This window comes from Bos indicus x Bos taurus, chromosome 10 (assembly GCF_003369695.1).
Source record: "Bos indicus x Bos taurus breed Angus x Brahman F1 hybrid chromosome 10, Bos_hybrid_MaternalHap_v2.0, whole genome shotgun sequence".
NCBI classification, from domain to species: Eukaryota; Metazoa; Chordata; class Mammalia; order Artiodactyla; family Bovidae; genus Bos; species Bos indicus x Bos taurus.
In genome coordinates, this window is record NC_040085.1 from 79,968,386 (window position 1) to 79,981,021 (window position 12,636).

Sequence of the window (12,636 nt, forward strand, 5' to 3'; positions counted from 1 at the left end):
CCGAGGCCTTCCAGAAAAGGCAGGGGACACGGGTGGCCCAGGGGAACAGTCAGATACCGTCCGCCTCCTCTGGGCTCTGGGGAAATCTTGAGGCTGTGGGGGCCTCCCTCCTGAGGGGGGGGTGGGGTTAGGGCCCACTCATCTGCCCCCAGCACCACCCCCCAGCCTGGGGCTCCTACCGGCCTGGTCCAGGAGCAGATTCCGGGGATTGAGGTCCCGGCACAGCACCCCTTGCTGGTGCAGCGCCTCCAGGGCCAGCAGCGTCTCGGCCGCCCACTGCCTCACCTGCTCCTCCTTCAGACTCCAGGCGCCCCCGCCGGACACTGGGCTGGCCCCTCCAGAGGCCGAGGGGCGGCTTGGGCCTGTGCCTCGGCAGCAGCCCCCCAGCACCCGGCCAGCCCCGGCCCGAACCCAAGGGAGCCCCCACGGGGGCGCGGGCTCTGAGCTCTGGCTAGGCCCTCGCCCAGCGTGGGAGTGCAGGCAGCCACCTGGGGCCTTTGGAAGGTCCCAGAAGCGGGCAGTGCTCGTCCTGGCTGAGGCTTCACCCCCAGCCTCTCTCTGGGCTTTAACGGACGCCACCCCTCTGGCTGGGGTGAGGCTCTGAGAAGTCCATGGAGGCTCCAGAGGGATTCCGTCCTGCAGGCGGGTGTATCCCAGGGGCACCGAGCTGGTCCCGAGGCTGAGGTGGGAGTTTAGCGGAGCCTTCATCCTCTCCAGGCTGGAGCCGGACCCGGTCCCAGACTGCTGGGGGCACGGCTGGGAGAGCAGGTGGGACCAGAGCGTACCTCCTGGGCCAAGCAGAGGGAGCCGCAAGCATGGGGACAGGAGAGGAAATGAGTGTGTCCGTGTCTTTGTCCCACGCCTGCTCCCCCTCTGTCATAGGCACAGACCCTCTGCCTTCAGGTCCTCACTCGGCTCCCTCCCCTCCCGAAGCCCAGGATGCCCTCTCTCCTCTCCACCCACCCATGACGGGGCCCCAGCCTCACAAAATATGTGCTTAACCCCTAAGGAGATATAAATTATTCTCTAATGTCCTTGGTCTAGGTGGCGGGTTCTCCAGTGTCTGATATATATTTGTCAAAGGGAGAATCCTGGAAAAGGGCATGGCAACCCACTCCAGTATTCTTGCCTGGAGAATCTCATGGACAGAGGAGCCTGGAGGGCTGCAGTCCACGGGGTCACAAAGAGTCGGACACGACTGAGCGACTAAGCACAGCGCAAAGGGAGAATAGTGTCATGAATTTAAGTAAAATAAAAGAAGGCTAGGCATGGATCTGTGATGACTATATGTCATGATCCAGAGAGATGTACCTCATTGAAAACAAACAAACAAAAAATCCTGGCTGATCAATAAATATCTGCTGTGGCCCAGTTCCTGTCCTTATAGCTTTGGCACCATCATCGCATGTGGCCACTCGGAGGGGTGGGCACGGACTAGAAAAGTGAAAAGAGCCAAGACTGGGGGAGATGGTGACAAAGGGGACACCTACATACATGCCCTCATTCACCCAAGACGTGAACGTCCTCCCTGGACGTCCCCTGCCCCCTGGCATCACTGAGAAGCCCACAGCAGGCTAGTCCTGCCTTCCCCCTCGAGGAAGGCTGGGCCTGTGGCTGGGGAACGAGCTCCGAATTTTAAGGGGATAAGACAGGACAACCTCCCGAGGCCTGAGGAGCTGACGGGGTGCCCAGGGCCCACTCACCTTTCACGTGCTCCAGGTGTAGGAAGATGGAGTCCTCGGTCACAAAGTACCGCAGCAGCTGGGTCATGTAGGGGACGCCGTGCGGGATGATGGTCAGCCGCTCTCGGCTCGTCATGTGGCACCTGGACAGGCCCTGAGGAGGGGGCAGGCCGGGCAGATCAGCTGGGGACTGGCCAGAGGCCACTCTGCTCTTCAGGGGCAACCAGATGAAGTGTGGGAGCCCCTCTGAGGAGCAGCTGCCTCCCCCCAGTTTCTGTCCTGACCCTCAACCCTCTTTCCACCATGGAAGGCAGGCCATCCCCTCCCTGTCTGGACCAAGGGTAAGGCAGTATATGTGTGTGTGTTTCTGGGAAGTCGGGCACATGCCCGGGGTGCAGAACTAGCAGCTGTGGGATCTGGAGGGAATGTGGGCTTCCCATACGGGTTCTGGGTAGAGGTTCCCCAAAGGGCAGGGGTTTCCAAGAACTCCAAGAAGGTCCCAAGGGGAAGGAGGAATGGCAGGGGGTGGGGTGGCACCTGCCTTCACCACGAAGGTCCCTCCAGTTGCTAGGTCCTGGACGAGCTGTACCTGCAGAGGTCCAGGAGGCACTAGTCAAGGCACAAGTTAGTTCCCGGGGCTCCACGCCCCCACCCCCCGCCCCCCAAGGCCCCACGCTCCTCCACCCAGGCTAGGCAGGGACGTCAGGCTTTGGTGGTACAGAGTATATCCCCTCCTCCACCAACATGACATTGAACCTATCCGATTCATCCACTCTCGTTAGACCTGCAGGTTTTATCAGGTACCACCTCCTCCAGGGAGGCTTCCCAACCTCAGATCAGGCCAGGACTCCTAATCTGTCTGCAGTGCTCTCTGGGCTCACCCCCAGCACACTGTGTGTGATTTCCTGCTGTTCCACTGGGCTGTGAGCTCCAAGAGCGCAGGGACCATGCTGTCCAGCTCTGTATTCCCAGAGCCCTGCACCTCACAGGGAAGTAGTCAGAGCTTTCCACACATGAGGTGAATGGTCCATTCCATAGGATCTGAGGATGTCGTGGCTGGAAGGGACCTCAGGGCCAGTCACCTTCTCTCAACTCTTATTTTACAGGTGAAGAAGCCCAGGCTCTGAGAATGTGGCCCCAATGGTGCCCCAAACCACATGGGCTTGCTCCTTCAGGTCGCACCCCCTGCCCCCCACTCCCTGTGCTGCGATGGTCTTTTTCTTTTTTTAAATGGTCTTTTTCTCTGGACTCTGGCAAGCAACCTATTCCTTCTCCTGTTGGTTTTGTTTGGAGGCAGTGGTCTGCCAATTGCTGGGTCAGAGCCTTGTTTGGAGCTGGGCCCTAGACTCATCTCCATTATGGGCAGGGTGAACCCCAGCCATAGGAGAGGACCTGTCAGGGCAGAAAGGTGGAAGATTCAGCCCAGACAGGGGGGCACGTGAGGACAAGACCTGCACCCTGGGTCATAGGAGTACCTGCTTCAGAAGGCCATTAAGAGGATGCTGTTGAGTCAGACAACTCAAGTATGGTGGCAGCTCGAGCCTGCTGTATAACATGCTCTCTATAGTCTTTGCTGATGACTATTAATATCGGCACAGGGAAACCTGTGTATAGTATTACTGTATAGTACTACTCTGTATAGTATTACTATAGTATAGTAGAGTATTATACTGTATACTGTATAGTACTACTCTGTGCTAAGGGCCTTAACTAGTTTACTTCATTTTATTCTTAAAGCCCTACCAGGTGAGTATTTCTATGCTGCTGTGCTGTGCTCAGTCGTGTCTGACTCTCTCAGACCTGCCAGGCTCCTCTGTCCATGCGATTCTCCAGGCAAGAAGACTGGAGTGGGTTGCCATTTCCTCCTCCAGGAGATCTTCCCGACCCAGGGACCAAACTCACATCTTTTACATCTCCTGCATTGGCAGGCGAATTCTTTACCACTGTGCCACCTGGGCAGCCCCAAGTATTACTAGTGACTCATTTCATTGATGAAGAAATCGAGGTTCAGAGAGGTAACGTTGCCTGCGGTCCCACAGAGCCGGGATGCGAATTCAGATGGGCTGACCCGGGAGCCTTGAAGACATAACTGAAAACAGGGGCACAGCTAGGCGACCTGGCACATGCCTTCCCCTCTGGGCCTCAGTTTCCCTGTCATCAGTGAGATGAAGGTGGTGGATTCTGAGGGCTGGGGCATCAGGAGTGAGGTACCCCTTATGACCACTAGAGGTCTCTCCTCCAACAGCCAGAGATGGAGTCCAGCCTGGTCCCCGCTCCTCTGCCCAGTGAGTTTGAAAGAGAGAACTTTGGGGTCATTAAGGATAACACGGTTTCCCACAAGTGCTGACACCCCGGATAATTCCCCACTGCCTCTTGCCAAGTGGGATTCCCCACCACCTTGTCCTGGGCAAGGCTTCTCGTTTACAGATTCAGAAAAAATAAAAACCAGCAGGGAGGGTCAGGGAGGCCAGAAACAAAACTTAATCAGTACACTGAAACAGTGTGTTAAAAAAGAAAAGAAAAAATACATACACACACACACACAAGAATCAAGAAATAATTAGGCCAAACCATCAATGCTGATTATCTTGGAACGAGGTAGTATGGTGGACAATCTTTGTTGTCAGTGTTGTTTCTGGCCCCACTGAATGGCTTGCGGGATCTTAGTTCTCCAACCAGGCATCAAACCTGTGCCCCTCTGCACAGTCCTAACCGCTGGACAACCAGGAAATTCCCACTTACTGTTTCAAACTCTTTTCTTTTACACCATATTTCAAAAGGGTAGCAAAGGGGGCATCTCCCCCCACCATTAAACCAAGCAAACAAAACAAAAAAAATCCCTTCCTCTTTTGTTCTGTGCTGTGGGAGACAGAGCACTGGCTTGTCACTTGACCTCTATGAGCCTCAGTTACATTCTCTGTAAAACAATGACTAAAATGCAGCACTTCCCAGGAGGACTTTCTGCTGTGACAGAAATATTGTCTATTTGTCCAATATAGAAGCCATGAACCACATGTAGCTATCAAGCCTTTGAAATATAGTGGGTGCCACTGAGAGAATATTTAATTTTTATTAAAACTGGACTTCCCTGGTGGTCCAGTGGTTACAGCTCTGCGCTTGCACTGTGGAAGGTGTGAATTCAATCCCCACTCGGGGAAGTTCTGCATGTCACGTGGTGTTATCCAAAAAAAAATTTTTTTAATAGTATTATGGGCTTCCCAGGTGGCACTAGTGGTAAAGAACCAGCCTGCCAATACAGGAGGCGTAAGAGACTTGCGTTCAATCCCTGGGTTGGGAAGATCCCCTGGAGGAGGGCATGGCAACCCACTCCAGTACTCTTGCCTGGAGAATCCCATGGACAGAGGAGCCTGGCGGGCTACAGTCCGTGGAGTCGCAAACAGTCGGACTGTGGCTGGTGACTGCTATATTTCCTTCTTCCCCCGCAGGGAGACTGAGTGGGTTTAATGCAGCAGCTGTGCCAACTACAATGGGCCTTACAGATGCCAGGTGAGATTGCTATCCAGAAAGTGTAAGGCAGTTCTGAGTGCCAGCTCCCATCTTTTTAAAAAAGGAAGTCTCTTTAAAAAAAAATAAAACGCACTGAGCTCTCGGGATGTATGGACAATTAAAACTTTGGTAAAACACATTAACCCTTTATTTAAAATGTCCACAGTGTCAAGGCCGGGAGGACTCCCTCCTGGAGCAAACAAATCCAGAAGTTTCAAATAGATTCTCAAGCACGAAGGTCCCCAGGGGCTGTTCATGTGTGCCAGTGGGCAGGACAGGAAAGGGTAGGCTGAGCACCTCATTAAAGCGGGCAGCCCTTCATCTGCCCAGGGTTGACCAGCAGGAATGTGAGCCTGCATTTCCAGATCCTCTCATTTCTCAGGAAAAGTAGGAAACTTGGACTTTCTCTATGAAACCTGCCAATTTTTAAATGCCGATAAACAGTAACAATTTTAAAAACACCCTCATGTTTGAGCCAAAAACACAGAAGGGATTTGTCTGTCCTTCTCTTTCTTCTCCATCCCTGCCTCAGGGCCTAGCTCCTGGACAAAGCTCAGCAAATAGCCAGTGTTGTCTTCTAAGCCTCCAAGGCTCCCTGAGAGCAGACCCTGGGCATCCTGGCCAGCTGCCCACCTAGTCCCTGACCCACCACCTCACTGTTCTCTGCCACCCCCTACCCCTGCAGGTATCTCTTCTGGCCCCGAGGAAACCCTCTTCAGCCCCATGAACTCTCACAGTGGGACTTCTCTGGGGGCTCTCAAGGCTTCCTGAGTGGGGCCTTTTGCTGCCCTAAGGCTGGGGGTTGCTGCAGACTGGCACTGCTCTGCCAACAACCCGCCCTGGGCTGTCTGGGCACAGCTATGGATGAAAGACAGTGACATCCATCCAGGCGTGGCTGCAGGGACCTGGGCCCAGCGGCCCTAACATCTCTTCTAATTTGGGCGACTGATTTTCCTGGCTTGCGAATGACACAGGAAAAGGCCACAGGATTTTAGGAGGGATGTGGAGTGGCTACGTTGAGTGTCCAAGAAAGGGTAATAAAGGAAAAAAGAGGGCACTTGTAAGACAGAATGGTTGGGCTTGGCCTGAATCTGTTTTTCCCATATGTACAGGCCTCGGAACACAGGATTCCAAAAATGCTTTGCACATGTGTGTCTGGGGTTAAACAAATTCAAATTCGGGGAATTCTGTCATAGACCTCCCTCTTGGAGATTCACTGTGTACATTTGCATCCTTAAAGCCTGAAACTTCCTAGAATTAAAGCAATGAAGTAATGTAACTTTAACTCACTGTTTCTAAAGCTTATTTGACCCAGAACCCCTCTCTCCATAACACCATCAATTCAGTGGGATCCCACATGGGCAAACAGTGGTGGCTGTCGCCTCCTTGGCCTGCCCGTGGGGGCGGCTGAGCCACGTGGACGAACGCAGTGGGCGAGAAGGGCTGGGCAGATGGAAGCTGGCTGGGCCTTGGCTGACAAACCGGGAGCCTGCTCCAGGGACTGGGGAGCAGCCGCTGGAGCAAGGCCAGGGATGGTAAGCCTGCTTCCTGCTGACCCACTCTTGTCATCAGCCTTCAGCCATCGAACTTGTATCAAATGCTTTAGCGTGTGCCAGGCCTTTCCCAAAAATTATTTCACTTTAGTTCCCACATCCCCCTGGGTGGGAGGGTGCGGGTGGGTGGGAGGATCCCTTCCCCACTTCCAGAGGAGGAAACTGGTGCCCAGAGAGGGCAAAGAGCTTGCCTGGGGCCATGTAGTGCCCGTCCAGACAGCACTTCATCCTCGGCGGCGTGTGAAGGAGCACACACCAGTCCTCTTTTCTCTGCTGGCTCCCACACCCGCCCGAATCCCCCATGAGTGTCTTAAATGACAGATGCCTGGGTTCAACCCTAGAAATTCTCACTCGGTGGGTTTGGGATGGGGCCCAGGCATCTGTGTGGTTAGGAAGCTCCCCCAGGTGATTCTGATGAACGGTTCAGTTTGAAAAAAAAAAAAATAAAAACACTTAAGCAAATACTCCAGCTATCTCTGGGTCCAGGTGGAGAGCAATTGATTATTGGCTCAAACCTCATTTGACTCAACCTGTCTGTCCTTCTGCTGAGTGTCCAGGTCCAGTTTGCACTGTCGACTCCTGTCTGCCCTGAATTAAGGGAGCCGATCCTGGATGGGGGCACCGCGGGAGAAGCCAGGAGACAGGGCAGAGCTGCCAAGGCCCTGGACAAGGCAGGTTTCTAGCGATGAGCACATTCCTGCCCCAGGAACTTCTGGGCTGGGCTTGGCAGGGGAGATTCTTGGCTGCAGCCCCTGGAGGAAGCGGGAAGTGGGGGCACGCAAGGGAGCGCAGGCTGGCGGGGTGCCCCTGTGGCTGCTGTCCTGAACTGCTGAGGGAGCGGCTCTGTGTCTGAGCCGGAGGGTCTGTGGGGAGGCGCTGTCTGCCTCTGTGGCTTCCTCACTTTTTCCTTTCCGGAGGGTCTGTGGGGAGGCGCTGTCTGCCTCTGTGGCTTCCTCACTTTTTCCTTTCCGGGGCTGGTGTGTGCTGGGCTGCAGGAGGGGTGGGGCACCCCTGGACCCGGCTGCCCTTCTCCGCTTGAACCCCCTGACGCCTTTCTAGCACTGGCCACTCCTGGTCACACATGCTGTGTCCTCCCACACCTTGGGCGTCGCTCACTCACCTTCTCGATGACTCCGACCACCTTGCAGCCCCTCAGCTGCTCCAGGGCAGAGCTCAGCGTGCGGATGGGCCGGAGCCTCAGGCTGCTGAAACCCTGCGGTAGCAGGAGAGAGCCCCACGGCGGCCTCAGGGTCATGGCCTCCTCACCCAGCGGAGGGCAGGGCTTGGCTTGCCAGGAGACCAGTGGCCACAGAGGGCAGGACAGGGGTACAGGCAGACCCCCACCTCACAGAGACAGACCCAGCCTCAGTCCAGGGTGGCCAGGCCACCCTCTCAGCTCAGCCCCAACCCGGGCTTCCTCCCAGGCCCAAGGAATCTTCCGAAACCCCCTCTCAAAAGCGGCATCCACAGGAGGCAGATGCGCCCAGGGGTGGGGAAATAACCCGGGCAACAGGCTTCAAAGACCAAGGCAGGCCCAGGTACCTGCACTGGGGGAAGCATCTTACAAGGTGCACCAGACCTAGAAGGAGTGTGTATGCGCACACCTAGGGGTTGAGGAGTGGGCGTGCATTCCCAACCCTCTCTGAGGGGCCCGCTGGGTCAGGATGTGGGGAGAGGCTTTGTGCATATTGGTATATGCACGTATTCACGTGTGTGTATATGCACGTGGGTATTCATGTCTGCTCCAAACACTCACTGCAGCCCAGCCAAAAAGCACTCTGGGAGCCTGAGTGTGTACACAGGTGAGCATGAGTATGGACTGTGTGGGAGGGTGAGGAGCTGCCTCTGTGTGTGTGTCTCCTCTATGAGGGTGCGAGACTGGACTGGAGATGATTCACCAAGTGTTAGAATGTGAATGAGCTATGGAGAGTGTGGGAGAGAGAGGGAGGAAGCCAGGAGGAGGAGGGCAGGGCGGCAGCCCCAGGACACGCGCCAGCCTGCCTGTGCTCTCCACCGTCTGCCCCGCCAGGGATGGCAAGGCGACAGCTCCCTGGCCTGGCGGGTGGGGGCCTTAGCTCTCTTCCCCCGGAGCCCTCAGGCCTCTGGGGGCTCCTCACCTCATCAGGGCTGGCTCCGCTGCCCAGCGTCCTCTGCAGGTGGCAATTAAAGATCTCCTCCGCCCGCCGCAGGTACTTGGTTATCTTCAGCTTGACAGCCTCACACCTCTCCTTGTTGGGGTCAACTGTGGGGAGAAGGAGTCAAGAGGACCCCGCCAGCCATGGGAGGAGCGGGGGTTTGGGCTCCCATTGCCCATGCTCTGCCCCCCACAGGAGGGCAAGGCCTATTTCTGAGGCTGGTCAGTGGATTCTGGCCCCGCATCTGTTCTTGGGTCCTCTTCTGGGTGGGAGACCAGCAGGGGAGGAGGACGAAGGATGGTGGCAGGAGAGCCTGGGAGCCGGGGAGGCTCCTCGGACTACAGCACCTTACAGTTGGCGCCCACCACCTCCTGGCCACCATCACAGCCTGGGAAGGGATGGAATGGAGATTTCCTGTCTGTTTTTTCAGGAAGAAAGAGAAGTCCCCCAGAGAGCACACTTTCTGCTATCTTTGATGCCCAGTATGAAAGAGGCCAGAACAGCATTGGGCCTGGAGGGTAAAGGTGTTCATGGGACAGGCATGAAGCCAGCTGTTGAGAGGCATCATCAGTGCAGGGACTGGAAGCGTGAACTGGGGCCTGACTCTTACCCTCCAGGCTGGCCATCAAGGCCCTTGGGTGTCTCCAACTGGCCTCAGGGCCAGCCTCTCCTACAACTTGGAAATGCCTGCCTTTGCCCTGAACAGGCCTCCCCTCTTACCTTCAGGCCTTTGCCTGTGTTCTCTGCCTGTCCCTTCTCTCTCCCTCTCCAGGCTCTTCAGCTGGACAGCATTCTTCAGTGCTCAGATTAGGGTTTTGACTTTTAGAAAATGCCCTTTGCCAGGCTTGCCTGGCCTCAGTCTCCTTCTTCCCTCCCTTTACTTCCTCCCCATTGTCCTTGCCACCTGGGACTTTAATTGTCCATCATCAACTCATCAATCTTCTGCCATTAGAATGCAAGTACCCAGAGGGCAGGACCCTAGCCCAGCTCTAGGGGCAGGAGGGCTTAGTGGGCCAAGCTCACAGCCTCTGGAGCCCAAACTGTTCAAATCTCAGCTTTGTCACTTGATAGCTGTGGAGTCTTAAGCAATCTATGTAACTGCCCTGTGCCTCAATTTCCTCATCTGGAAAATGGGAATAAAAATCATTCTTGTATATTTGGAAGTACATGCCAGAACATACACAGTGGTTTGTATTACTGTGAATCAGAAATGAATTGATACAGGTAAAGCCCTTAGACCAGCGCCTAGTGTAAAGGAACTGCTTTATAAGTGAAGGCTATTATTATCAATACTACTGTTCTTCTCATAGGTCCTGCAGGGTCAGCGCAGAGCCCTGCTCACCCAGCACAAATGGACAGATGATGGGATGAGCCCTTCCTCGGCCCCTGCCCAGCCCCAGCCTCACCGTGCATGCCTCGGAGGAGAACGTCCACGCCGTTCTGGTAGTGGTTGAAGGCGGCCTCGTAGTCCTCACTGACGTCACGCTCCAGGGCCAGCCGGATCTGAGAGGCTGCGTCCACCAGGTAGTCATGCTTAGTCATGTCAGGTGCTCCCGGAGCCACCCGGTTGCGAATCTGCTCCAGGTACACTCGAGCCTGGGACCGTGCTCGAGAGCAGGGTTTGGGCTCCAGGCCAGGGCCAGGAGGGCACTCACAGGCCACCAGGCTCATGGCTGCCCTCAGTCAGGGACCTGGAATGAGCAGAGGCATTAGGAAGAACCCAGTTGGGGACAACGTCCCATCTGTACCCTGGTTTCTTCCACTCAGTATTGTGGAGACTGACACTCACCTCCAAGAGCTGGAGGGATCAGAGCTAATGGGGGTAATATCCCTCACTAAGCCAGATCTTTCCTAAGTGGTGGTCATAACAGAATAAAAACATGCTTTGGGCTCTGAGTTGTTTTTACCATTCTTTCCATTCAAATTCAGTTCAACAAGTATTTCTGGAGCACCTACTAGGTGCTGAGTATCGGAGAGAGCTGAAGATATTCGTGATTCAGAGCTGCCTTCAAAGGGCCTCTGTGCACATTAAACATATGCAGGTCACCATACTTTGAGGCTGAAGCAAAAGCCGGGGCCCCACAGGCCATTCCTTATACTGTGCCCTGTCTACCCCTCCCTCCTCCTCCCATGGGAATCTCACTTATCCTTCAGGGTTCAGCTCCATGGTACCTCCCCGAACAGGAGGGATTGCCCCGGCTTTATTTCATTTCCCTTGGTCCCAAGATCAGTGAGGACCCCCAAGGAGCCAGGCGGAGAGCTGGGCACAGGGCTTGGCCTTAAAGACTGAAGGCAAATGAAATGACTGGCAGATTCAGTACCACTCTGGATGGAATTAGATGAATGAGGTCAGAGCCCAACCAGCCCTGGGGAGGGGATGGCTCTGTCCCCCTGGCTCTGCTCTGAGAAGTCCAGGAGGCCACGTGGCCTCCAAGGACCGGACAGCAGCTCCACCCTGAGCAGCAAGTGATACAAGTGGCCACCAGGGTTAGAGCAGTGGCAGAAGGAAAGGAAAGACCTCAGAGAGAGGCCAGAAAGCTGCCTCTATCCTTCACTGCAGCCTCTGCACCTTTGCTCTCTCAGGCCTCATTGCGAAAGGGCAGGGCCCAAACCCCAGGTCATTTCTACTTCTATGGAGACAGGGAAGAGAGAACAGGATGGGGAATGGGGCGGGGAGGAAAACCCACATTTCCAAGGCAGCGGGCAGCTGAGCCCCGGCCAGGATGCGGCCAGGAGGTGGAGGAGGGGAGGAAGGGAAGCCGCGCCCTTCCCATTCGGCCCAGTCACCAGGGCATGCAGCTCAGAGGCCTGTGATCAGAGGCACCCAGGTCGGCAGTGTGTGCTGCTCTGAGTCAGGGCCTAGCTTCAGGGTCCACCCGCCGAGCCAGGTCCTCCCAGGCAGAGCTACAAAGCTGCGTCTGGACCCAGAAAGACGTGCATCCAGCCCGTGAGTCCCCTGCACGCAAGGTGCACCGCCCCGTGAGGGTCGCCAAGGAAGGGGACTGGGGGAATGAGAGGTGAGGGCATCCTCTCCTGGGGAAGCGGGGATGGGGGAGGAGCCAGGCTAACACCGTACCTGCCCGAGCCAGGAGCTCGGTCCGCGCGGCCGGACTCAGCCCTGCGGCCACCTACCCTTCGCCCCCCGGACATAGCACCGCGGGCGGCTGCTTTCCGCCCTCCTCCCAGGTGCAGGGGTCTGGCCGATGCAGCCTGGTCATTGGTTGCAGATGAGCTCATCCGCTAGCGTTAGAATAAACCACCAATCAGCGCCCGGCTCGGCTTGTGCTGGCTCTTAAAGCAGCAGCGCCGGGAAAGCGGAGCTATGCGAGAGGGCATGCGGAGGGGATGGGGATGGGCAGGGAATGCTATGGGGATGGGGATGGGGATGAGGGTGGAGATGGAGCTGGGGACGGGCGGGTGGGTAGGAGCTGCGGAGAGTGGAGGTCCAGACTCTCTCAGGTATGCGGAAGGAGTTGCTTCGGAAGTTTAGGCCGAATAAAACACACGCGCCACTTTGGGGACTTTTCTCATTCGTTATTTCATGCATTTATTCAACTACTTGAATATGATTGAAGATGGTGACTGCAGCCATGAAATTAAAAGACGCTTACTCCTTGGAAGAAAAGTTATGACCAACCTGCTGCTGCTGCTGCTAAGTCGCTTCAGTCGTGTCGGATTCTGTGCGACCCCATAGACGGCAGCCCACCAGGTTCCGCCGTCCCTGGGATTCTCCAGGCAAGAACACTGGAGTGGGTTGCC

General features: G+C 55.8%; 1 protein-coding gene across 9 annotated transcripts in view; it reads right to left on the reverse strand.

The window, feature by feature from the left end:
- The window catches only part of RPS6KL1 (ribosomal protein S6 kinase like 1), a 17,756-nt gene extending 5,671 nt beyond the window's left edge, over positions 1 to 12,085 (reverse strand). For 6 of the 9 annotated variants that reach the window (XR_003512837.1, XM_027552447.1, XM_027552445.1 and 3 more), the window contains exons 1-7: positions 11,954 to 12,084; positions 10,284 to 10,568; positions 8,860 to 8,984; positions 7,863 to 7,955; positions 2,224 to 2,271; positions 1,704 to 1,836; positions 180 to 788 (exon numbers count right to left, since the gene is read on the reverse strand). Coding sequence is in view for 8 of the 9 variants with exons in the window: in XM_027552447.1 (XP_027408248.1) it covers positions 180 to 788; positions 1,704 to 1,836; positions 2,224 to 2,271; positions 7,863 to 7,955; positions 8,860 to 8,984; positions 10,284 to 10,548 (1,273 nt within the window). In the remaining variant the exon portion in view is untranslated. Of the gene's footprint in view, positions 1 to 179; positions 789 to 1,703; positions 1,837 to 2,223; positions 2,272 to 7,862; positions 7,956 to 8,859; positions 8,985 to 10,283; positions 10,569 to 11,953 lie in introns of all 9 variants that reach the window. The other 3 variants (XM_027552444.1, XM_027552442.1, XM_027552441.1) reach the window with 2 other exon arrangements.
- Between the last annotated feature and the right edge of the window lie 551 nt (positions 12,086 to 12,636).